This window comes from Mercenaria mercenaria, chromosome 14 (genome assembly GCF_021730395.1).
Source record: "Mercenaria mercenaria strain notata chromosome 14, MADL_Memer_1, whole genome shotgun sequence".
Lineage (NCBI taxonomy): Eukaryota > Metazoa > Mollusca > Bivalvia > Venerida > Veneridae > Mercenaria > Mercenaria mercenaria.
Window position 1 is genome coordinate 23,405,210 of NC_069374.1, and position 27,987 is coordinate 23,433,196.

Sequence of the window (27,987 nt, forward strand, 5' to 3'; positions counted from 1 at the left end):
TTAATAATTGTGTCATTGATTGATCTCTTGTACTATGTCTACATGCAATGCTCAAGATCAATAACTCTACTTTGCATTTTTATACGGGAAAACCGAAGGTTTTTCCGTCTATAGATAATGTGTACGTGTATATATGTCAAAGTAAACCTATATACCGTTCAACTTGGGAATATGTTCTATACCTTCACCGGTTGTCCTTTCTATCCCATTTTCCCGGAATTGCTGCGCCGCGGTGAATAATTTTCAGGACGACATTCGACAAAGTAAAGTTTCTTACGAACAATCATCAACAGACAAATTATTCTTATTCTGTCGTATTCTAACGAGTTGAAAATTCGCGGTATTAGATGGAATCGGTCTTATTCGGGTTTCTTTGTGTAACGTTTTTTTTTTTTCTTTTTTTGTTTTTTTTTTTTTTTATGATTCAAGCGTCCCGCTTATAGTTTCCAATATTGAATAAAAATGTGCATTATATAGTAGTGTTTGAAGAACAAAATCATCGCCAGTTTAATTTTTAATGTAGAAAAGCCAGTAATTACAACAACAAAAATGCCAATGTAAAACAAATTCAGACACACTGGCGTAACAAAATTTATTTATATACACAATTTTACGAAATCGGTGTCATAGTCCTCCGTGGTTAGCACACATGCTTTGCATGCGCGAGGTCCGGAGTTCGAATCCCCACATATGTCTTTTTGTTGTTGTTTTTTTGTTTTTTTTTTTACTATAAGCCCAGTATATTTGTCGCAAATTCATTTAATGTATATTGTTTACCAATGTAAATTTTGAACAAAACTTGAGATTCAAATTCAAAGGCATGGAAGAAAAATTCAAAGGCATGGAAGAGCATGTGTTGCTTATCTCACTTTCACAGCCTTACACTTTTATGAGTTTGGTAAACTAAATTAGGTTTTGACCAAGAGTTTGTGTTCTTGATAAAATTCTGGTCAAGAACTTCTAAAAAATGAATTTGAAATAAGAATTTATCATGTCAATGGTTGTTTGTCATTCTCCCACACAAGAGGTTTACCATAGCTAATTAGTGGGATAAAATTTGTCCTAAAAGATGTCATTTGACAATATAAATGACATTTAAAAGAATCGCAATATTCTGTGTTTAGGATAACAGGTTTATATAAGTTCAAAAGTTTATTTGTTGGAAGAACATTAGATATCTACATTAAACATTTATATCACTATTTTCTAATATCCAGCCGAAAAGAGACAAATTTCTATTTAACTGGTTATGATCATAACTAATATGATTAACCCTGGAACAACTGATTAGACCTTCGTGGATTAACCGTATAACAGAAATATTTCAGTTATAATTAATTCTCCTCATCTTGTGCTGTAGAAGACGTATTTCTTTTTCTTGCATACCAGACGGGGATTTCCGGTACTTTTACAAGAGCTGGAAAATTCCATCTTACACCCCGGGTTGTAAAATGACTCTCGTGCTGTAAATGACGTATTACGAACTACATGTATGTAGAAAATTTATGTAATAATTTATATTTTATTTCATAATACGGAATAAAAATCCAATACCTTGACAGTTCCTCTTTGTTCCCGATGGTATATTTCTCGATTCAACTAATGTTATTTTATCAAAAATTCATAACGTTACGCTGCAACTGATAAAACAAAACCGGAACTAAACATTGTTATTTGTCTTTGAAACGTCAGGTCGTCTTTCCTGTTTACGGACGTTGGTTTCCCGCGCTTTGAATAAATACGCTGCTATAAGAAAGAGTTCTAAAAAGATAGCCGTTCGATTGATTTTATTTTTATTATTATTTCTTGAAATCGGTGTGCAAGAAAAAGATTCTGTCACTGGTTATAGGTGCAGATGGAAATATCCGGCTCTCGGGTAACTGTTTAGGCGGTAACTCGGCAGAAGCCTTGTTACCGCCTAAACAGTTTCCCTCGAGGCCGGATATTCCCATCTGCACCTACAACCAGTGAAAGAATCTTATATTCTTTAATAGAATAAAAAAAATGCCGAATTGTGTTTTAATTCTATTGTAGTCTAAGAATCATAACAAACTGATATTACATTCAGGAATTATGGATTATCATTAATGCAAACAATGTACATTGTGTTAATAACTTAATAGAATATCAAACATCATAAAAAGAATCTGTAATACCAGGTATTGCCATTAATTTATGATAACATAACTTCTTTTATTTTTATGGGGCACTGTTGATTTATCAAGAGAACTCTGCCTTTTAGATAGCAACTAAATTCACACTGGTTTTTTATTAATTGTTATGTCCATTTTCTCTTTACAAGGATAAGTTTTAAAAGAATTTTTCTAAGTTTGCTATTACGTATAAATACTGTCACGTCTGACTTGATGTTGCACCCACATAATCTAAATGCGCTGATACCATGAGGTTGAATGTGACGTTACACAGGATTAATGTGTATTTTTAAAATTATTTGTTACGTGTACACGAACTGAAAAGAAACTTTGCATTAGAGAAACGAATTGACAGCAAAGGCATGATCGTTGGGGCCCATAGCGCCGACTGTATATACTGGACTAGTGGCCTCTGGTGCATTTTGGGACTAGATTCTGTGCACCCAATGATTTTTCCGTCGTCAGTCTAGTCTTGACACATTTGAAGAAATTATTATTATTTGATCTTGTTCATTTAAACCAAACATTTAAAAACATTTGCCTTTGTTCATAATTTTCATAATAAAAGGCTGAAGAGCAAAACCGTCAGGCTTACTGTCAAAACTGAAAATATCAAAAAGAAAAAATGAATGCAGAAATGAGATTCTGTATGACTAGGTTTTCCCGTCAGATAGGCAGCGCCTAATTTCATATTAACATTATGCAGGTAAACAGGTAAATGCAGGATATGATTAATATTTGTGTCATTGTTTGATCTCTTGTACTATGTACATACAATGCTCAAGTTCAATAACTCTGCTTTGCATTTTTATAACATTTTGCCCCTTTTTGATTTAGCAGTTTTTGGTTTAAGCTGGTAGCTCACTAACCACTAATGGAAATGGATTGAGACTTCCAAGTCAGCCCTAAATGGTTCCAACTGACGTATATTTGACGAACATGGTACCTAAATAGCTGTCATCTTTTAAATTTGTAAATTAGAAGATCTCAAGCTTTGAATGTCCCAACCCTCCTCTTCAGGAGTAATAAATACTATTGATATAATGTGTTGCGAACGATGCGAATCGAAAATGTCACCTGATGTCTAAACCTAGGATATCAAATGCAATTTCGGGGCGTGCCGAGCGTGCGCAAACCTAATGGATCCGCCAGTGAAAGTCATGGTAGTATATTAACAGTACAATGATTTTTCATTAACACCGTCACTAAAAATAGATACAGTCAAAAGAAAGGACAAGTAGAAGTATCGAGGATAACAGTGTGCAAATATATGAACTATTAATTCGTTTTTAGGAGATGGTTTTCGGTTAAGGTAACAGTTTATCTACTTGTCATGTCGTAGGCTATTATCATAAATGCAGTATTTAGAAAAGAAAGTCTAAAAAAAGTCGGAAAATCCAACCCGTTACTATTTTCAGATACAGAGCTATAAAGATAAATATTTAAACTCTTTTGGCTGGTATAACTTCTAAACTGTATGGTATAGGCCTCCTACCGTTGGAACATCCGGAGGGGACTGTAGAAATGCCCTCTGTCTGCTCGTATGTCCGTCCACAAATTTGTATCTTGCAATTGTACGCAATAAATATTCAACTTGAGTGCAATATGCAGATTATTCCGGCACAGTTTTAACCAGCTTCCTTTTCTGGCCAGTGTTGTGCAAGTCCAACTCTTTGGTTTGTTGCCTCACACTTTCTATCAGCATAAATACTATAAAAGCATACCATTAGGCATTAGTTTCAAGTTTCTTACCGAACCCTAGGCATGATCTAAAATTTTGAATGTCGTCATCAGAAAGTAATGCTGAAAATTTACAACCTAAATCCGACCATGTGTTGTCCATTAAAAAGAAACATCACTAAACTTTTACTATACATAGAACACTCACAAATTAAGTCTAGTAACAGACATGAAAACCAATATGGCAAATCAATATACGGTAGGTACACTTGCCTGAATTGGCAGCTAGATTACTGGGGGTATAGGATAAAGTAAATGACAGGCAATAGTTATTATCTAAGGAACTATATCATGTGCACAATCAAGAGAACCTAGTTGTCACATCTGCTACATTGATAGCTGTCACAGATGAAAATGTATTACATTATTACTAACATTTTGACAGTCAGAATATTTCAAAATGTTCAGAAAACGAAGAAAACTGTTGCAAGGACAGGCATCAGGATTGCATTGTACAAAATAATTTTGTATAGTATTCTTCACAATTTTGGTAGGAAACATGGATAAAGGAATATACATTTATTGATCAAGATCAGGTTAACATTCTAATATCAACTAAAAGGCGTCACCCTAGCAGAAGAACCATCATCTAAGTATCTCGATGTAGACATCCAGTTCAGTCTGTCATGGAATAACCACATAAATCGCATAACCAAAAACAACATGCTGGGCTTTCTTCGTCGTAATCTTTGGAATGCTTCGACATAAACTAAAACAACCGCCTACATTACCACGACGAGATTTAACTTAGAGTATTGCGCAGCAGCATGGAACCCATATCAGAAAAAGCAACAACATCAGATCGAAATGGTACAGCTTCGAGCCGCTCGATTTGCACTCAACCTTTATTATAACAGAAGTAGTGTCTCCTCCATACTTGATAAACTTGGCTGGGACACTCTAGAAGCTAGGCGGACTAAACTTCAACTCACAATCCTCTACAGGATCTATCACAACTTGATCGACATCCAAGCAGATGCACACCTCAACTAAAGGCCTTTTCATGACAAGATCTAGGCACCAAATTCAGTTTCAACTTTACCACCCATCTAGCAAATCAGTTTGAATACAGCTTCCCGAGAACACCCGACAGTGGAACGCACTACCAGCCTCAGTTGTGAGCTCCCTCTTTGGCACACTTCAAGAGGGAGCTATCTACCCAACCCTTCTAAGTGGGGACTTTCCTCCAGTTGTGGCATTTTCAATGATAAGACTCCTGAGCTGTGCCGGCGAAGACACTTCCCTAGTAGCGCCACGCAAGCCGGAGAGGTCAGCACGTATAGTCTTTTGAGGACTGTCACAACTGGGCAATGTTTTACTTTATTTCTTTCTTTTACTTTATTGCTCTTGTCAGAGTATTTTCATACTACCTTTTTCCATTTCTTTATTATCTTTTATGCTTGCGCACCGTGATATAATAGTCAAGTTAGACAGCATCACGTACATATGTAGATGTATAGGTGTCGCACAGTAATAAGGCGCTTTGAAATGTAAACAAACAAAACAATAGCATAAATTTAAGTCAGTACACTACGTTTACTATGCAAACAGTAATTCTTCGTTGGTTGAGTGGTAACGGTATTCGTGTCATACATTTTCGTCGGGAGTTTATTTCCCAGACCCGTAAAAGATACTTTTACAACTGTATTTAATTTCTTTTCTTAATACGATTCAACGAAAACAACACGAGTTGGTTATTGTACTTACTTGACCTCTAACTTATATAATATTATGTCAGTGCTAACACGTAATTTTGTTTAAGTACGTTTCGTCTTTAATATAGTCTAATGGTTTTGAACCTTTTGTTAATGAAATAGAGAAAATTGAACTTAAATAAATTATGTAAATTGAATGCAAAATAAAAAAAAATATATTGGGCGGATGAAAGGTCCGAACCATCAAAACTATCACTACAAGATGTTTATCCACTCAACCTACTGCGCAATCTAGCCAACTATTGAACTTATTTCCTATATCTTTTGTTTTAAAAGAGAGTGCTAAGTTCTGATTGTTTGTATACCTGTTGCTAAAAATAAAAACGCCATAATATTGTACGGTACTTATAGATGATGTAGATGTAGATTGCAAAAGATATTTAAATATGGATCTTGATTTAAGTAAGAATGGGTAGTAGCAAAGAGTGGAATTAAGGTCACACACACCAGTAAATAGTTTTCCCTATATATTCTATATAAAACTGACATTTTTAAAGAGGTACCAAATATAGCTAGACCCATTTCAGAGAAGAAATGTTTACCTTATTTTAAAGAGTTTGTTAAAACTTGTATAAAATGAAGAGAAAAGTAGGGGTCATATATCTTCTAAGAGAGATTCCTCTTGTCACATTTGCTTACTGTAAAATCACATCTCAATCACACTGCTGTGACCTGGAAGTACTACTCATACTAAAATTGAGTTTCACTTCACAACCCACCTCTCCCATTTTCCCTACCAAAATGTCAAAAATACATCCACAATGAAATTTAAACAGAGACTGGCTTAAATTTAGACCTCTGTTGCCATGTCAAGTAAAAAAATAGTGTTCAAAAACCTGTCTAGGTTAGATGGCTCCCACGCTGGTTCCTTTACTATAGTTAAATTAGGCCTTAACATTTATGTTGAATACCTGTCTTTTTTATCAAGACGTAATATCAATGTCGTCTGCTGTATTAAGTTTACACGTTCTGTGGGCTACTGAGCAAGAAAGTAAATACATATTGTGTCCTGCAAAATGGACAAGTCTTTATGCAATATACTCCTACTGTAAGTGTGTGTTTTTGCCATTAATATTCACAGACCGTTACAAACAAAATGACCCCGTTAATATTCTAGATAAATGGCAAGGAAATTCGAGTTTTACACTTGGCACGTCCAAACACACCACAGGTAAATAAATTTCACTAACAGTTGATCAGTGTAGAGACGGATAACCAAGAGATATGACACAACATATTTTTGGCCCAAGTCCAACTAAAGGTTATCAGTTTTATACATAGAGAACTAATATTAGTTGAACCTTCACACAGACGACACTTTTCATGCTTCGATGATAGTAAGGTACATGTAATGATGTATGACTAATCACAATTCAATTATACTTTTATTAACCTTTTAATACACGGATACTAAACAAATTGTAAAAGAAAGGAATGAAGGGTTTAAAGTATGTGTGACTTTGAGCTATTCTTGATACTGGCACGCGACCTAGGTTAATAGGGTCAAGCGGTGTTTAATGTTTATTTTTATTGTTTTTAGCTCACCTGAATCGAAGGTTCAGTGTGAGCTACTAGGATAGGGTGGATGGTCCGGCGTCCGTCGTCGATCGTCCGTCGTCTACATTTGTTCTTAAACATATTCTCCTCTGAAACTACTGGTCAGAATAACACCAACTTTGGTCTGTAGCAACCTGTTTAAGTCCTCTATCAGATTTATTCAAATGGGGGCACTTGGCCCCTTTTAGGAGCCGCTAGAGCTAAAATAGAAATACCTTGAAACGACTTCTTCTCATGAACCGCTTGATGGATCTTCATCAAACTTGGTCTGTAGCATTATGATAAAGTCCATTCACTAGTTTGTTCAAATGGGGACAACTGGCCCCTTTGAGGGGCTGCTAGAGCTAAAAATAGAAATACATTTAAACGACTTCTTAACATGAATCGCTTGATTGGTCTTCATCAGACTTCGTCTTTAGCATCAATATATGGTCCTCTATCAATTTTGTTCAAAAGGGACACTTGACCCCTTTTAGGGGCTCCTAGCGCTAAAAAAAGAGAAAGATTTCAACGACTTCTTCTCATGAACCGCTTAATGGACCTTCATCAAGCTTGGTCTTTAGCATCCTTATAAGGTCATCTCACAAGTTTGTACAAATGAAGTCACTTGGTCCCTTTTAGGGGCCGCTAGAGCTAAAAATAGAAAAATATTCAACGACTTCTTATCATGAATCGCTTGATTGCTCCTCATCAAACTTGGTCTGCAGCATTATTATATGGTCCTCTCCAAAGTTTATTCAAATGGGGACATTTTGGCCCCTTTTAGAGGCCGCTAGAGCTAAAAATAGAAATACCTTTAAACGACTTTTTCTCATGAATCGTTTGATGGATTTTCATCAAATTTTGTCTGTTTGTCTGTAGCATCACTTTAAGGTCTTTTCTCAAGTTTGTTCAAATGAGGTCACTTGGCCTCGTTTAGGGGCTGTTAGGGCTAAAACTATAAATAAGTTAAAAGGACTTCTTTTCATGAATCGCTTGAGGGATATTCATCAAACTTAGTGTGAAGCATCATTATATCGTCCTCTCCCAATTTTTTACAAATGGAGGCACTTGGCCACTTTTAGAGGCCGCTAGAGCTAAAAATAGAAATACCTTTAAACGACTTCTTCTCATGAACCGCTTGATTTATCTTCATCAAACTTGATCTATAGTATTATTATATGGTCCTCTCCCAAGTTTGTTCAAATCGGGGCACTTGATTCCTTGTAGGGGCCGCTAGAACTAAAAATCGAAATACCTATAAATGACTAATTCTCATTATAAGGTCCTCTCCCAAGTTTGTTCAATGGGGACCGTTAGGGCTAAAACTATAAATAAGTTAAAAGGACTTCTTTTCATAAACCGCTTGAAGGATATTCATCAAACTTGGTCTGAAGCATCATTATATGGTCCTCTACCAAAGGACTATGTATGATAAGGCACAGTTTTAGCCCCTAAATTTCGAAGAAAATGAAAGTAAAAATACATCTCAACGATATGGATTATTTGAAAGATAAAGGCTTAATCTTGCATTTTTTGAAGAAAAAATGTATCAGTTTTGCGTTAAAAGTCATGATCCATGGTCTAGTTTCATGTCATCAACACAGATTTTGTACAATTTTAGATGTTTTCATGCACTTTATCAGCAAAGTACGATACGAGCGCAGGGGAGAACAATTTTAGTTTTTGGATATGTGTTGAGGATTACAAAAACACGGAGAATGATACATGAAAGAAAATTGTTCTTAGGTGCGCTCGTAGTAAATTTTGAACAAATACGGTATTTTTTCCGAGCATTTTTACTCTAAATATAGCCATATAAAGGGACGAAACTCTTGCTTTACTTGAAGAGCTTGGCGTAAAGGTAAGTAAAACATCTTGTGACGTCATGCGGAAGTGATTTCGTTTGAAACTGGGTCGCGTGCGATCAAAAACTAGGTCAGTAGGTCTAAAAATAGAAAAACCTTGTGACCTCTCTAGAGTCCATACTTTTCAATGGATCTTCATGAAAATTGGTCAGAATGTTCACTTTGATGATATCTAGTTCAAGTTCAAAACGAGATCACGTGCCATCAAAACCTAGGCCAGTGGATCAAATAATAGAAAAACCTTGTGGCCACTCTAGAGGCGATATTGTTCATGGGATCTGTATGAAAGTTGGTCTGAATATTCATCTTGATGATATCTAGGTAAAGTTCGAAACTGGGTCAACTGCGGTCATAAACTAGGTCAGTAGGTCTACGTCGTCCGTGTGTCCATGCGTAAACTTTTGCTTGTGACCACTCAAGTTTAAGATCCAGCCTTGAAATTTGGATGGCATGCACAGTTTTGCATACAAATCTTTAAACTGTCTTTCAGTGACCATAAGTCTGACCTACTGATCTACTTTCTAATATTTTAGCATCAGTTTGAAACATGTGGTTCAATATACTCAGGTGAGCGATACAGGGTCATCATGACTCTCTTGTTTTCTTTCTTTGTTGCTTCATAATTAATTAACAAACAAAAGAAAGTCCTTATTTATATTTTGTATGCAATAAATCTGGAAAACTGTACTAAATTAGAAAGGCAGCGTTTCTGATAAGCCATACCCTACCGCCTCTTAATACAGTACTTTGGCAGATGTCCTTGAAAGCTTGGTTGATTGGTAAGAAGTCGGTTTCAGCCACGATAGTATGAAGTATACTAATGGTCGAAAATAAGGATAATGTGTGATTTATTATTGATGCAATATGCTATCACAGAATGATGTCAGAGTAAAATAACAAAGTATGTAAAATCTCTTCATATATACATTGTTTTGCCATTAGGCATTCCATTGGCCATCAAGATACAGACATCGCTAAGATAGTTTCAAATGATTGAAAAACGAAATGATCGGTGTTATAAAAATATATTTCGGGGCGTAACAGTTTAAACAAAAGTAAATAATATTATAAATAATCAAGTGTGTCAGCAACAATTACAAATTAGACTTTTAATAAGTATTTAACTAGCTTACTTCCGAAAATTCTTCTGCATCTTTATATCCTTTCCGCAGCCTTAACGTACTAAAACGTATTAGCGTCTGATGGCCCTTTCACGCTTCCGTAGAAACAACATTTATTACACGGAACTTTTTTTGAAAATATTTCTGAAATGTCTCTCAAATACGGTTATATCTTACATCTGAGGCATATACTGACACTCTCAGACAACATCAAAAATGACATTTTGAGCGATTTGATGAAGTTCCAAAATTATCAATGTACCCTTGGTCCGTTACGGACCCCTGTGGGATTTCTGTTTATCCAGAGCTCAAATATTTTTCATAGATTAAAAGCTGACATGCTGTACCAAAGCCCAGGTAATTTCAATTCATAATAAAGTGCTGAAAATTGGCTCCCCAATAGCAAAAAAAAGAAGAAAAAAAGAAAGAAGTCCACGCGCATACATTTAGACGGGGTGACCCCTGCGCGTGACCCCTGACTATCTTCGAATCAAAATGCGGCTTTCGTTTTCAAGTTTAGCATTTCTACTTTCATTTTATTTACTTTCGGAAATAGCTGAAGGTCGAGTGACGTCATTTTCTGTGTTGTCAAAAACGTACATATGCCTGGCGAGATTGCATAAATATGTGCTGGCCGTCCTAAGGATATCAGGAAATAAGATATTAAAATATTTTACAAAATGCGATGCCTCAAGAGCCAATACGTGAGTTAGAAGTTCCTTGTTCCGTTCAAGGGAAAACAATCATCTCAATTGACTTTAAATGATCGAGAACAATCCACTAAATTTGGATTTCTTCTTTCGAAAAATTCGTGATCATTAACTGGAAGTAACGGCGTTTAAACACAATGCATCTCAAGTGCTGGTGTCCTGTCCCTATTTCAAATGTCCGTATGGACTAACTGTTATTAACAATGGCAAATAGTACAACAAGGAAGACAAGTGTGGTATTCTAAGAAGACGGCTTTTAAACACAATGCATCTCAAGTGCTGGTGTCCTTAGATCCCTATATCAAATGTCCGTATGGACTAATTGTCTGCAAGAATGACAAATAGTACAAGGAAGACAAGTGTGGTATTCTAAGAAGAAGAAATTGGAACAATTAAATATACTTAAAAAAAATTGAAATACTTACGCGTTGGGATGGGAGTAAACATTTTCGTTTTATCTTTTACACATCATATTAATTATTGAAATCCTAAATAATAGATTAAAGAATTAATACAATCCAGGTGGGATTCAATGTATGTCAGTAACAACAAGGCCAGGTATCCAGTTAGAAAAGCCTTTCAGCATAAAACAAAGTTTCAGAAAGCATGTATATATGACACTTAATCTGATCTTAAAGGTGGTCAATCATATTTAAACAACATTTTATGACATTTTTTACTTTTTGTATATTCTGGTAGAGATTTATTTAAGGAACAAAAGACTCATTACATAGAGATAGATTCCTATTGGAAATATATATTTTATTATTTTTTATAAAATTTTGTAATTACTCCCCTTTAATATGAAAGTATTTAAAAAGCTGGATATTTCTTCTTATTTCGATACAATTTCTAGTTTTACATTTGAATTTGATAGACATATTAAGTATTTAACAATCCTAACCAAAAGGCAAGCTTTAAAACTGTGTGTATGTTCTGAATTCATTTATTTCCAATCTATTTTGGTTGCGCAACCAAGATAGACAAAGGGAGATAATAATATTTTTTCAAACGCGTTTCTAATGAATAACAACTAAATACATAATTGTTAATGCAAATATTTTACAAATATATTACAATATGTCTAATATTTATACCTTTCCTTAGGCAAAGTATGTTTATCAAATTTATACTTATGATAAATTAACTTCATCTTGGTTGGACAACCAGGATAGGAAAATTAAATTTTAAAAATACCTCCAGTGAAAATCTAACTTGTATTAAGCGTTAAGAGAACATAAATGGGTGTAAATGATCAGACATTAAAGTTTCAAACAAATCCGTTACATGGCCAAAATCTGATTATCCACCTTTAATTGATGATCATCAAATGAGTGAAACTGCTATATAAAAAGATAACTATATGAATTTTTCCCTAATTTTCATGAGTCAGTTCCTGAGTACAATTACAGAGTGACTTCTTGCGCACTTGAATAAAATGAAGACAATGCAGTATGTATTTACAGCAAGTCATCTAGTTTCAACCATTTATTTTAAACGTGAATTGCAACAGGAAGTAAATGGTAACGTCGTAATTTTGCTCTTTTACACCACAAGCTGGGTCAAGTGTTTAAGTGATGTGTTTCAATCTCATATTGTTTATGTATGTTTGTTAGATAGTTCATAGTAAATTTTTGAGTTACAATGTATAATAGACAGAAAACAAAATATATTTCGTACTTTGTTACTAATATTGTAAACCTTTCCTGTCTTATTTTTCATTTTATAAAACTTCACAGCGCAAAGGGCTTGGATTGTTTAATTATGTCTCTTTTGAAAAGTTAAAATTGTTATGTAAGGTCTTGTTGTACCCTTGGATTTGTGTTTTGAGCGAATTTGGGCTAAAGTCACCTGAACTCCTTTCATATTTTTGTCAGGTCCTGTTCTACCCGCTCATACAAACTATTTTCCGACACTATCTATCTCCCGATACTGACCAACCCTTTACAGGGACGTAGACACTTCCGTGCGCGTCAAGCCCCCCAAAACACTGTTAGTAGAAAATAAAAGAAAATCGAGCCAAATAAAAGAGAAAGAAACATTTGTTAGTGATTAAAAAAAATAAAACAGGGATAAAGAGCAAGGTTATGGTGAAGTGTGTTCAATGTTGCAAACAGCGGCATTAAACTGCTCAAGGGTTGGAAGGTATGGAATGTCAGGTGGAAGATTATTCCACAGGACTATAGTCCTGGGGAAAAAGGAATATTCGAGGTTGTCAATGGTGACAGAGATTACCCTGTAAGACAGCTAATGATAATGGCGTTATTGCCTTGTTAAGGGGATGAGATAATCTTCCATGGGGAATGTAACCAGTTGATTTGAGATTTTATACATTAGAGAGAGTCGGGTGTAAAGGCGCCGGAGATCTAGCCTGCGCAATTTTAGACTGTATAGCATGTCAGTGACAGTGGAGTTGCGGCCAAAGTCAGACATAGCCCAACGTGCTGCCCGTCTTCGGACCGCTTCTATTTTGGTTTGTGTGTATGGAGACAAGACTTCGGAACTATATTATTCCAGCTGTGGTCTGACGAGGGTCTAATATGCCATGGAGTTTGATTTGTCTTTTTGGTTGACCTATTTATATTGGCGTCCCACGACAGATCGTTTGAGATATCCACGACAAGGTATTCTGTTGAGGCGACATATTCTAGTAATGTATTATGCAGGTGGTATTATGAGGGAATAGGATATTTCCTTCTTTTGACGCGGATAACTTGACACTTGGAAGAATTGAATTCCATATCCAAGTCCAGCTGACACTTTTCTCATGGCTCACTTTATCAAATGCTTTGCTGAAAATCTTATAGTATCAGGTCAACCTGCTGTTTGTTTTACACTGATTTGACAAGGTCATTTACAAGCATTTGAGGAGAAATAATGGATGCTTTTAAAAAACAATGCATAAAAAATCAATCTGTTACCATGGTAACAAGTAATTAGATTTGTAACCATGACAAGTTCTAAACTTACAAAATAAGATAAAATAGATATAAAACAATAAACATTTCTTGATGTGTCTTTATTTTGGAAAATTGAGAAAATACAATTTTTACCTTACTTTTCAGCTGTTTTGAGTAAAGAAGAGTTATCTCCCTTTATATTGATTTTCTTATTCAAGTATTATAATGGGTATTAAATGTCAAAATGAATTGTACACTGTATTAGCAATGAATGATCAGGTCAAGGTCTAATTTAAGTAAATAATAACTTCAGTATGGCACTTTTAAGCCTACCCCCTCATAAACCAAATATTCACACACTTGGACGCATGTATATATAAACCAGTATTTTTTTTCTAAATACTGACTTTATTCAGATATTTGGCAACTAAATCAAGAAAATAGACATATTTTATAATCTAATGATGCATTCAAAAACAAAATTGGATCGGGGGCCCAAAACACCCCTTATCATACAAGGTCCTTTGTACAAAATGGGGGAACTTGGTCCCTTTAAGGGGCAGGCATAGCTAAAAATAGAAATATCTTATAAAACTGTTGTATGAATCCTATATTGTTGTTGTTTCTTACTATTACCGTAGAAATTTACATGTAGAATAGATAAGCGTGGGAGCAATCTGGTCGCGTAATGGTTGACAGGTTTTTGAAACCAAATAGTCGTCAGTTTTTGACAATGTCGCATCATATATAGCGCTTATCGGGAACAAGTAATCTTTTTTAAAACACTTTTTATCTAAAGAGCTACCTTTTAAAACAAAGCATGAGCATTTTCATAGAATGATTCGGGTTTGTTTCAGAAAAATCGGCAGTTTCGAGTTGGTCGCTACGCAGCGCAATCAAGTGGATATCGTTCTGTATCTAACTTGCAAAGTTTTATCCGTCGTAAAAAGTCATTAGAACCTCACACAGAATAACTTTAGAACGTTCTATATCATTATACAGATCCCACTATTTCTAATATATTGCACTTTTACAATTTTGTGTTCGCTCAATGTTAGACATATTTTTGCGGACACTGTAAAAAAAAAAACAAACCTAGAACAGAAATGAATATCGAACAATATCATCATCTAAATATTAGTTAGTAAAAACAAAACCAGTAAGCGGATGTAGCTCCACCGCGTATGGTACTGAACAGCGTACCAAAACAATAACAAGCGGATTAATTAACTCTTTAAATCACTATAGTAACATTTCGTTTATTTTTACTCCCTTAACACATGGCATTGCTATTTCATTACTGATATATTGTCCATTTAAGCTTTTCGTACAAAATAAATCTGACCCATGGTTAAAAGTATTGATCATTTGTCTGTACATGTTTTCATCCATATGCCTGATGAAGCGTTCATCTATTTTCAAAGAGATAAATTCCAGAGAAACAAGAACGTTGAAAATAACGAGGAAAAAACAAGATTTTACTTGTCGTCCATGAAACAAAAACGTCGAAATAAGCTTGTGTGTTCGTCATTTAAAAATGAAAATAAACGTACAAGCACGTAATGAGTGCACAATAGTCTGTCTAAAGGTTAGGGTTAGGTTTAACATAGGTTCAATAGTGTACATTCAATGCGTGCGTACACTGAATGCGGGGTATTAAATGCCGATCGTTATTTTGTCGGCAAAGACTTGCTCTATTCTATTATTCGAACGTGCCACTTTCTTAATGTCTTTAGTAAAGCATTTACTGTACACATACAATCCAACATGTGCATGTGTCTCAAATGAAATGCCATTGTTTAATTAATATCTCCCTCAGGTAGGCAACAACAAAAATCAAATATAAAAGTTAAATAAGTTAAAATGCAAAATACCTGACGCCCATATGGTAAACGTTTGACTTTTTGTTGATATCTCAGCTCAAAGGAATAATCGAACAATCTTTGGCGTGTCCTGGGTTAAAAATAATCCCTTTCGACAAAGACAGTGAACTAACATCAGAAATAAGGAACAGCCATGTGCAGATGTGACATCAGATTGAAAGAGGAAGCCGCAAATCATATAATAGTTTAAACTGATTTGTAAGCATGCAAGTTATATCTGTATTTTGAGTGTAATAAAGCCATTGATTTTATTAAACGAGTCTCGCATTTTATTATTTTATTCAACTCGTTTAATAAATTCAGTATGAAAAGACACTCATGTAATATCCTCTATTTATTGTATGATATAATTTATTACTTGATGCCGCAAGTAAACTGCCTTCTGGAGTAAGGCTATGCTAAGTTGTGGCTGAAATATAAATAGTTAATTACACGCACAATTTCGAGCCTACATGCTTCCATTTCATAGCGAAAATGCACTTTGTTTAATTTATAAAACCAACAGGCAAACAAACTCAGAAGAACCATGATTGTGCGTGATTCTTCTTTAAAAACCCAACATATTCATATCCAGAGAAAATAAAACATTGATATGTAGTAATCAAGATTAAGCAAACCAAATAGCACAAGATCTAGGTGCAAATAAAGTTTCATTTTAGCTGTCGTAACGCTCGCTAATAAACAAACGGGAAAACCAGTGTGCCTCCGGAATATGTGGTGTGAAAAACGGATTTGCGAATTGGAAACAGTATACAAAAATCATTCACCAGTATCATCTTTGTTTTGATGATTTACTAGTAGGTAAAAACTCAATTTTTACCGGAATTTTTACCGGATTTATTAGATTTTAATAGATAATTTACTGGGTACGTTTTAATTGAATGACTTAAAAATAAAATCTGTACAAAATACCCCAAGGTTTTCGTCGATGCTAGAAAATCTCGTCTTGCACTCGGCGTGTAAGATGACTCATGAATGAAAATATGCTACTCAAAAAACTAGTACCTAAAAGAAACACATTTGTTTTATTTTTTATTCCTTTAGGTTATCTGAAGAGAACGGCTTACAAAAAAGGAATTAATCACTGGTTGTAGGTATGGATTGCAATATCCGGCACTCAGCTAATTGTTTTGCGTTATCACTACAGAGCATCGTTACCATCTATACAGTTACCCCCGAGCCGGATATTTCCATCTGCACCTACGTTCGGTAAAATAGTCTTATAATCTGAAATCAAGGAGAAGAATCAAACCAAGGAAAGTGAAAAGGCATTCGTTCATTTATAGCACTGGTTTTTCTTTACTGTTTCGAATTAACAAATTTGTGAGCACATGAAAATATTCCAGATAATGCCATACGCAATGCTTGTTCAACAGAAAAACAACTACAAGTTCATTCACGTGAAATTTAGTGTGAATTAATGGTAAATATGATGTTGACGTAGATCAATGACGACATTTTATATGAGAGATAAGGCCCAGCAAGTAAGGCACAGAACGGTATCCAGTTGATTGCGTTCCTTAGCGACCCACTCGGAACTGCGTTGCGTTAGAATTTTGGCCGATTTTTCTTTAACAAACCTGAATTATTGGATAAATGGATATATGTGCTAAGAAACGGAGAGATTTGCGCTCTAGTTGCACCCGTCGTTTTCATTCAGTTCGTTATATAACGGGTAGAAATTCCTTTAAATGATATTTACAAGACCGGAAATTTACACAATGGGCCATATTTCTTCATCTGTTCTACGTAATATTCATTGTTCAAACAACGTAGGAACCACTTGCTCTGATAAAGCTGTGGCCAGAATGATTATTGCAATTGTCCACTAGAGCTTGAGGCCGGGAAGGCAGATTGTTCGGCCTTATCCGGTCTTGACGGAGCTTCCAGCCTTTACGAAAATGATCCAAAGTTTCCCTAATCTCACTTTTTAAAAGTTACTCACAAATTCAGATATACTGCAAGTGATGGAGATATAATATTCATTTTGAAAACAGGTCATATATTTTTATGAACTTTGTTGTAAATACTTAGATTTATAATTCAGTTAAGTTCATAAATATAAACCATGTTAATCTTGATTTACTTTAAACTCGGCGTGGCGTCTTCAGATTCGCATGAGATTCAGTGCGCAAAAGTTGTGGTTTGGCACTGGTTAGGTATCCAAATGGGGTTACTCCATAACTAATGGATGCGACCTTCAGAAAATAAAAAAAAAGTTTCAGTTAAGCTATGGCAGCCAGACCAATGCCTATTAATCAGAGGTCAAAGTCACCATTGGAGGAAAAGTATAAAGCTTTCTGCTCCATAACTTTTTATTGAAACCCAACACACAGTCTAATCATGGGGAGCATTTCCATGCAGTTAAAAAAAACTGCAATGCAGCATTGAAGGATTTTAAACTGCATGGAAATGCTCCCCCATTAGACTATGTGTTGGGCACATGACCCATGGCTGTCGGTCAGAGGTCAAGGTCACTATTGAAGGTAAAGTAAAATTGTTTCCACTCCATAACTTTTATGTGCTTTGATATATTATTTCAATTAGTACTGCACACAAATGTCCCCTATGATGAGCCAATGTGCCGTGAACCTTGTATAAAGTACCAAATACTTGCTGGCAAAAAAATTCAATATGATCTAAATCAAATGTCACGTATTTTCGTGGTGTGATATTATTTTTTCCCAACAATTGCAGTTGCGTTGAAAACATTCGTGCAAACGTTTATTAATTGTAAAAAGTTTTTTTTAAAAACATTACAGATGAAGAGTTTGGTTATTGTCCCCCACCATTTTGGAAGACAAAAAGGGTGACATGGAAAGAAGCTTTTCCGTTTATGTATAAAGTGGAAAATTAAAAAATCTTCTTGTGTGAAACTGCTGGCCCTATTTTAAAATAATTTTACACAAATGGTCCTTGTATGACCCAATACCAAGAAAGTTCAAATTATTCTAATTCGTCAAAAACATGGTCACCTGGGGGCGTGATCACTTTTACCTATATGTATATAGTAGAAACTTAGAAAATCTTCTTGCATGAAACTGCAAGTCCGATTTTAAAATAAAATAACTTCAGACAAATTGTCATTGTGTGACCTTTGATATATAATGTTAAAATTATTCTGATTCGTCAAAAAACATGGCCACCAGAGGGCGTAGTTAAAATATGTTTTCAGCTATCAGACGTAATTGTCCAAAATACTGACTTAAGGTCCAAAATGGTCCCGCCCTGTTACTATAGGCTTATTAAAATATATGTATGAATAAAAACTTTGAAAATCTTCCTTTCTGAATCCCTGAATTCTTAATTAATATGTTTAGCCAGTATTAATGATGAGAATTTGTGTTGGGTAAAATACACAATTTAAAACTACATCTTTGTTGTGAAGGATTCCTCCTTCGTACTCCTACCATTGCCGATCCGACTGTCCTACCATCCTGTTGTCCTGCTATCATACCCAACGTAATTTGATTATTAGATGATTGGCAATGGTAGGATATAAAGAAAACAGCGCTTCATAGACTACCATTTCCAAGTAATCTTGGCTGAAGGTCACACTTAGAGGCCGGTGAAGAACTTTACTTCTCCAGTACAATCTCATTGTGCATTGTGGTGCATATGTTCACACACCATACATTAACATTTAAACCATTTCTCATTACAGATTCAGTATGTCAAGACAAGAAGCGCTGAACAGTCGGGCAGAAAGAATAGGTAAGTTGGCTACTTGTATTAAATGAAGTGTAATTTCATGGTGATATTTGAAGTGTTTTAAGGTGCACTAACACAAGTTTTGGTAATGTGGCATGTAGAAGAAGAATCCAGGTGCCTCTCCGGAAAATATTGTTTGCAAGGGTGAGTACCTTGATAGATCCATCAGTATTCAGTTAGCCAGTTGGATTGTTTCCCCACCCAAGGGTAATTTTCAAAGAGTGATAAGGAACAAGTGATGGGAAACCACTCGACTGAGGAAGCCTGTAAATAGACTGAATGTTGCAAGTTTTCGTTATTTGTTTAAACATATTTTATTCGTTGTTATCATATGCATAATATATAATACAAAATAATTGTACATGTATCAAACGAAATGGATCGAACTGGAAGCAAAATGCTTGTAAATGCTCTATTCTAATGTATGCTAAATATTGGTAAATGGTATATGGCGACGTTCAGTTAAATAAAAAAAAATCTGACGAATATAAATGTTTGAAATGTAAATAAAACAAAAACAAGCAACAAAAATTAATGACGGGAAGTGAGAGATATAGGAAATTGTTAGTTAGACTAGTAAGAAATAAGAGAGGATGGGGACCGACCGAGTGTTTGGTTCCGAGATGGTAGTCTTTACATAGTTGTATTTACAGGATCAGTCGAAGCGATTTGATTTTCAATGTATTTGTGAACAGTGAGAAAGATCTGTTCGCTTGCAGTGTCTGAGGGTTCTTTGTTACCAAAAAGGATAGTTTACAAAGATACTTGATGCCATTTACCATATCTGGACGCAAGTTCTGATATAGCGGACACTCGAGAAAAAAGTGACGAGCACATTCGCAGAGAGGTGAAGTAATGATGTGTTTTTTATATAGATCGTCTGATAGTGAACTGCAGTTAGTTTTGAGGCGAGTGTGCATTATCTGAGTCTTACGTTTACTTTACCAGAGTAGAAGTACGAGGGCACATTCGAGGGTTGGAAAAGGTGCTTTTTAAAAGTAGACAAGGTGTGAGAGTTACGGACATCAACAGGGACGTCGTTGAAAGCTCGTTTCGTAGAAGGCAGAAAGGTATTGTAGTAAAGAGTTGTTCGAGCTCTTAGTACTCTAAAGTCATCTTAGCTGCGGAGGTGGATGTTGGATTTTGAACCGGTTTAGGACACACATCAGACAGATATGGAGGAACAATGTTTTGAGTCATTTTGAAATACAAGAGTAACTTGTGTTTTTGGCGCCAAGAATCAAGTGTTTTCCATCCAACTTCACCCGTGAGTTTTGAGTTTTTACGGTTGAAACTATTTTTGCGGCACCAGACATAATTCGAGCGGCCTCATATTGGATCTTTTCAACAGTATCCTTCTCTCGAGCAGAATACGTCACCATACTCTAGAATAGGGCGAATGAAAGAGGTATATATTATTTCGAGGGAACGGTGGTCCAGGACAATTTAAGCTTTTGCATCACATTTATGCGCTAGGAAGCTTTCCCTACAGTGTAGTCAATGTGACAGTTCAAATCGGCAGAAAGAACCACGCTAAGATGCTTATGACTTGTAACCTCTTGAATAGTCTCGTTGCTCATTTGTAAGCTTGGGTGGTCCATGGTACCAGTTTTACGGGTAAAACGCAATGATTCAGTCTTCTTCGGGTTGAATTTTATTGTAAGCCCAGTTTGAGATAGTTAATAAATCAGAGTGTAGAGTATGTGCAGCGGAGAGAGGATCCTCGACTACCAGATGGGGACCTAAGATTGATCCCTGTGGTACTCCGGCATTAATGGCATTCCATTTGAAAAGAGCACCTACCATTACAACAGATTGTCTTCGACCAGTGGGAGTAGAGGAAAACCAGGAGAGTAGCGAACCATTTATGCCCAATCGTTTAAGTTTTATCAGCAAACCCTTGTGCCACACTCGCACAAATGCTTTACTGATGTCGCAAAAGACTGCTCTCACTTCCTTACCAGAATCAATGCCCTCTGTTAAGAAGTTACACAGATAAGTAAGTTTATTTGTGGTCGAGTCATCTGGGATGAAGCCTGATTGATGAGGAGATAAGAGATTTTGAGATGTAAGATAATTGAAGGTATGTTTGAAAACAATTAGCGATTGGTTAAATAGATCTGCAAGAGGTGAATATAGTTCATTACAGAGCTCTTTAAGGATTCTGTTGTTGATACAATCAGGTCCAGTGGCTTTGCCAAGATGTAGTAATTTCAAGACAAGGATTACTTCGTCAGGAGATATTTGAAAAAGAGGCATTGTGGAAGGAGGGTGCGTGTAAGCATATAGAGCAGGTGCCAAGTTTTCCGGCTCCCTTAGAAGGGTTTGGTCTCTAAAGTAGTCACTGAGTATGTCTGTTTTCGAGTTTTCGTCCTCAGCAATAGCATCGCCGTCTTGAAGGGGAGAAATAGAAGAAGAATTTGACGGTTTGATGAAAGATTTAAGACAAATGTGAACTGTGTTGTGTTGAAAGATTTAAGACAACTGTGAACTGTGTTTGTTGTTTTGAGATTAGTTACATGTTTGTGCATGTGTTTTTCTTTAGATTGTCTGATAATGTTTGTTATTTTATTGCAAAGAGTGTTCTGAATTTCAACCAGCCATTTTCTGTGTTTATGTGTTGTGCTTTTCTGTAATATCTACGCCTTTTTCTAATGAGTTTTTTCAAGTCTGGAGGGAACCAGGGCGTGTCATTGGGTCTGATTGTGACACCTTTGTTTGGAATGCATGCCTTGGAAATGCTAGTTATGGTGTCTGTGACGTTTTTTGTATATGTGTTTATGTTTGTGTGTCGTATTTCTTGCAAATTTGTGTTTGCTGCTTGTTCTCGCATGAGTTTGTAGTTGCCTTTGTCAAATAGCCATATGTGTCGCTTGTAGTTATGTGCTTTTGGATTGTTGAATCTAAGAAGACCAAATATGGGACAATGGAAAGGCTCTTGTTGGTCCAAGCAAGGTTCACCGATCCCCGACACGTAAAATGTTTTTGATCTAATGCAAGAATGATATCGATAAGCGGAGAAGAATTTTTAGTAAAGTGCGTTTGGTCTGATATACATTGTGTGAGAGAAAGTCGCTGACACAAACTGCTGATCTTCCTAGATACATCATGGTTCAGCATGTTGATTTTCAAATCACCAGTAAGGATAATATTTGGTATACCTGTATCTACAGAAAGATGTATAGAGTCTTCGACGAGAGAGTGTTCTACAGCTGTGGTGTTTGGAGGACAACAGAATGTGCCGAAGAGAAAACGCTTAGTGTTAGTGATAAGTTCAACACAAATGCATTCCACGCCTAGAATTTCAAGGTCAGATCGTCGCTTGTATCGGAATATATTTTTCACTTATACTATAGGAGCCCTCCACCGTGGCTATCCCCAGGACGGTCCTTCTTTTCTGGGTCTTGGAAACCATTAGAAGCTCATTGGTAGGAGTTGATGTATTGAGCCATGTTTCAGAGAATGACAATGTCGAAATCCTTGAATTCAGTGTAGAGAATGTCGAGTTTGTGTTCAATGCTCTGAAAAGTGTAATGCATAAAAGAAAATTGAGAAGATATGTCTACTATATCGACGTTGGTAGAGACTGATCTGCTGCCGACTGGGCCATCGCTAGACAGGCACAGTAAATAAATAAGAACAGATATGTGGGAATTGATGACGTAGAGTGAAACGTACATGATAGCATACGTAAAGAGAATGTTTATTCGATGTATTTTGGATATTGGGTGAGTACGTTTAAGTTAATGACACACACAGTTTTTCAAATCTTCTCCAAAACCACAGAATGTATTTTGATGAAACTTTACACTTATGAGCTCTGGCTCTGGGTAGCTCTCTTTCAAAGTTGTTCAAATGGTTCCGGTTCATTATACATATGGGTATTTTTGGTTAAAAATAGGTTTTCAAGCTATCAGACTTTAAAAACCTTCCTCTCTAGAGCTTCGACATTTAGCATGTGATACAAGTGTTTGACTCTCTGCACTTATTGTTCAAATTATTGCCCTAAGGTCAAAAATGGTCATGCCCCTGTGTGTTACATGTACTTACTTCTAGGCTTATATATAAGAAACTTGGAAAATTTTCTTCTCTCAATCTATAATAGCTAGAGCCTTGGTATTTGGCGTGTGATATCGGAAGTTTACTCTCGACCGTAATTGTTCAAATTCTTGCCCTGGGCTGAAAAATGTGTGTGAAATGTATATATAGTATAGACTAACGTAGTAGAAAGCTAACTCTGTACTTATATCATTACGTTATATTAACACAATTGAAGCCTTGTACACAGGTGAGCGCTTTAGGGTTAATAGTTAAATTACCTCTTTGTCCGCTGTATAACTTGATTACTATTTAAGGTAATGACTTTACATATTGATAGAGGTCATTGAGAAGGAGTGCAGTGACAAGGAACCATAACTCTTGATGGTTCCATTATTGAAGCATCTCCAGTTTTTGAAAACCCTTTTTCCGGAGCATAACTTGAATAATATAATTATAAGGTATGGGCTTCATACTTTACATATTGAAAGAGGACAGTGAGAAGGAATACAATGACAAGGAACCGTAACTCTAGGTGGGCCCATATTTGAATTACCCCCTTTTAAAGTTCTTTAAAAATCTTTCGCGGAGCATAACTTGAATACTATGTAAGATATTGACGCCATACTTCACATATTGATAGAGATCAGTGGGAGGGAGTGCAGTGACAAGGATATAACTCGACCCAGCGTCGGCGTCCTTCCGCGTCCTCACCTTGGTTAAAGTTTTGGTGCACTTTCTCCTTATTATTATTATTATTATTATTATTATTATTATTATTATTATACCAGATTTATATAGCGCCCTTTTCATGATCAATTTCACGTTCAAAGGCGCTTTACATAGTTCAAATGCAGCCACACAGGGCGCATAATTCATCCTCTACTAGTACAGACACAGAGCGATCTGAACAGAGGGACAGAGTGAGTCAAAGCCCCCACGACAGAGAGATTAGAAATCAGATACAGGCTTGTCCGGCTAACGCAAACTAGCTCGTTGCGAATAGACAGCCTGGTTCTTTAACGTGCCCAGTGTATAGCACTGATACACGCCAGGATTGGCTTATCTCTGTAATAACTTGATGAATTTGTTTCAAACATGAAATAGTTATTCCTCATCATCATCCACCTAATATGGCACAAGGACTATAACTCTCACACCAATATTCATGAATTGTCCCCCATCCCTTTTACTTAAAATTTAAGGTTAATGGTTTGATTCACTATCACTCTGTATCAGTTATTACTATATGGGTTTGATTCAAACTTAACATAGTTGTTCCATCTTATCACCCACATCATATAACACAAGTTCCTTAACTCTGGTACCATTTTTTCTTGAATGATACCCACTTTTACTTAACGTTTAAAGTTAATTTTGATGCATTTTCACTAAATCAGTTTCTATAATATGTTAATACAGAGAGGATTTGATTCAAATTTAAAATATTGTTCAGCATCATCACTCATGTCATATGACACAAGGACCATAACCCTAGCACCAGTATTTCATGAATTATTTCCCCTTTTTACTCTATTTCAGTTATTATGCCCCCTTCGAGGAAGGAGGTGTATATTGTTTTGCAGTTGTCGGTCCGTCAGTTGCAACAACTGGCTTGTCGATCGGTCCGTAGACCAATTGGTTTCCGGATGCTTGGGCCTGGGATCATGAAAATAGATAAGGAGGTTGGTCATGACCCCTATTAATTTTGAAGGTCAGGGTCACAGTGAACCGGAACAGATAAACGGTTTTCGGATTATAACTCAAGAACACTTGTGCATAGGATCATGAAAGTTGATAGGGATGTTGGTCATGACCAGCGGATGACCCTTATTGCTTTTGAGATCAGTAGTTAAAAGGTCAAGGTTACAGTGACCCTGAACAGTTAAACGGTTTCCGGATGGTTACTCAAGAACGCTTTGTCCTAGACTGGAAATGTTTTGAATTGTGCGTTTAAAATTCAGTGGATTCCTTGGTGTTTCATGAATTTTAGTTAAAAATTTGAAAAACACGTGTAAATAAATGTGGAAAACATCAATCTGTAGCTATATATATATGTTTAAAATGATTGTGTGTACATGTATTTTGAGACAATTGTGTACATTCATAGAGGACTTTTCTCTTTTTTTAACAGAAACACACAAAGTGCCCAGGCGACAAAATGATGTTTTCCAAGAGAATGTGGTTAAACTAATGAATACAATAGAAAAAAGAATGAGCCAGTCTTCATGTAAGTCTATATTTTACAATCGCATAGAACTACTGTAACATTCAACAATACGTGCTCAGCCATTAAAGTCATGGATCAAACGGCTTATATCCTTTGCACATCTTTGTATGACAGGTTTTTCCTTAAATTGTACAGAAGGGAGGGTCAACTAAGTTTACAACTTTCCTGAGTCAAGTGTTGTTTACAGAGTACAGTACAATGGATAATTTTATAGTATTATTGTATCTTACAGTAACCGTGATCTTTATGTCAGCATGCTTGCAGTTTTAATGTTTTTTATTAATTACTATCCAAACATGTGCTTTGTATATACTTGTAAATGATACTTTGACATCACTAGTATTTGTGGGGACTAATTTTTGTCAATTTGATACCGGTAGTTTCATCAACTCGGCCCTAAAAAATCCAAAGAAATATAGTTACTATTCTTTCCATCATCAAAAGTGTAAATCGATGAAGTTGCAGTCCAAACCATAAAATGTTACGCCTATGAAGTTACAATGTAAATGATATCACAGTATGTTAAAATTGTTAGTAGACTTTATAATATATTATTTTTTCCATTCAGCTATTTTGGGTGCCAGTATGAAATATATTGTCTTTAATTAACCATTGCAGTTACAGTGCTTTTTAAACCAGTATTTATGTATAATATTATGATGATTCTATTAGTGATTTTTCCGCAAAACTCTATGTTACATTTTGACATCATTGTAATTAGCGTCATTTGACTTTGACAATTCTTATTTTTAACCCTGAAGAAGGCTAATTTAGCCAAAACACTGGCGATAAATAAAAGTGACTTGTAATATTTTGTAGTTTTGAATACTTTTAATACCTATATACAGGTGCCATTATAAAATCTTAAAAATGCAAGTGTGAGTTTTTCAGAGATTTAACAATTATTTCTGTAATGAGACTTTATGCTGACCAGCTGTTAGATCTTGTTAAGTATTCAAAAAGCCATTAGTATGATTATATTAAATAACCCACAGTGGTGAAGGAGATCCCTGAAGCTAGCGAGATTGAGGGTGCCCTGAAAGCCCCTGTCCAAAAAGGGACAGCTCAATATACACAGTGGGTTAGTAAGCTGTGGAGGGAAATTGCAAAACTGAAGAGTTCTGGAGCTAGAAGATTCCTAAATCCTTGTAGAACACATCTAGAGGTAGGTGTAACACTTTGGTAACCTGTAGAATATGTTTAGAGGATGGTTTTAGTCAGGGTTTACAAAATCTGCAAATTTATTTGTAGCCTATTTGACTATCTGTATTTTCGTCTGGAAGCCCAACCGTTTTTTTTTTTTTTGTTGTTTTTATTTTTGGAAAATTTGCTTAATGCTTGTATACAACAGTTGGATGAAATGCGTAGTGTATTACAGGGTTTCATAATTTTAGCTATACACATATGTCGTTATAGGTTTTGTTCCCTAAAAAAGCAATTATCATTCATTTTGTCTCCTGTTTTGTTTCATTTGAGTTTAAAAACTAAAACAAGTTAAATTCGGAATTCTTCTCTCTTTAGTTATTGCAAAATGACAACATCATATTAAAACTTGACAGTCAGTTTTATATATTTACATTCGTCCTTTCCATTGAAAATTCGGACGTTCATTTTGTATGAACAGCAAAAGGAAAGGAGCCAAAGTTACGACAACACTGCTTAGTGAAAATGGGCTGCTGTTTTGACGACGTCCGTGTTTAGTCAGGGAGAACGTTCCTTGCTTGTTTTGTCAGGTGAACAGTATGGTCATGATGGTCGGGAAGCCAATTTTAATATTAAATGCAACAAAATTTGTGCAGTTTATAATATATACTCGTTTACAAATGGAAAGTAAATATAATGTAAATATAAGAAATGAATTATTTTTTTCAGAGTTCATGTGAAATGAAGGACAGATTAGTATCCGCAAATTAAACGTGAATTGCTAGCACAATTCATGGATTTGCCAATCCTATTTCGTTGTTCATTTAGCATGAACTCCGAAAAAAAATGTTTCATTTCTGAAAAACTTGCAAATTCCTTACAGTATCAGTTGCACTTTATCGTATAAAATCATTTAAAGCCAATAAATAATTCTGTCTGATTTTTAACATCTTTTAACAAGTAGTAAAAGGACTAAAACCAAGTAAATTGTGTATCTTACTTCTTTGGCAGTGTGTATTTACTTATCTGAATTTATGTTTGTTCGAAAAACTGTTTAGTTTCTGGTATGATATTGTTACTTTTTGCGAAATAATGGTTGATTTTTGTTTGCATGTTGTGCAAGTATTTAAAATTTAAAGCATAAACTCATTGTAAGCACAAAACTGTCTCATTATCAAAAGTCTCCGATCTGATGTATTTCCTCTTAAAATTTGATAGATATTTATGTCAGCGAAAACG

The 27,987-nt window shown here is 35.5% G+C and overlaps 1 protein-coding gene across 1 annotated transcript; it reads left to right on the plus strand.

Annotated features, from left to right (window-relative positions):
• The first annotated feature begins 3,373 nt into the window (after window positions 1-3,373).
• Window positions 3,374-27,865, plus strand: LOC128548400 (uncharacterized). The gene is made up of 4 exons (XM_053523058.1): window positions 3,374-3,465; window positions 19,291-19,340; window positions 25,510-25,605; window positions 26,601-27,865. Exons 2-4 carry the CDS (start codon window positions 19,298-19,300, stop codon window positions 26,789-26,791), a joined length of 330 nt encoding a protein of 109 aa, XP_053379033.1. The 5' UTR covers window positions 3,374-3,465; window positions 19,291-19,297; the 3' UTR covers window positions 26,792-27,865.
• Window positions 27,866-27,987: the final 122 nt, after the last annotated feature.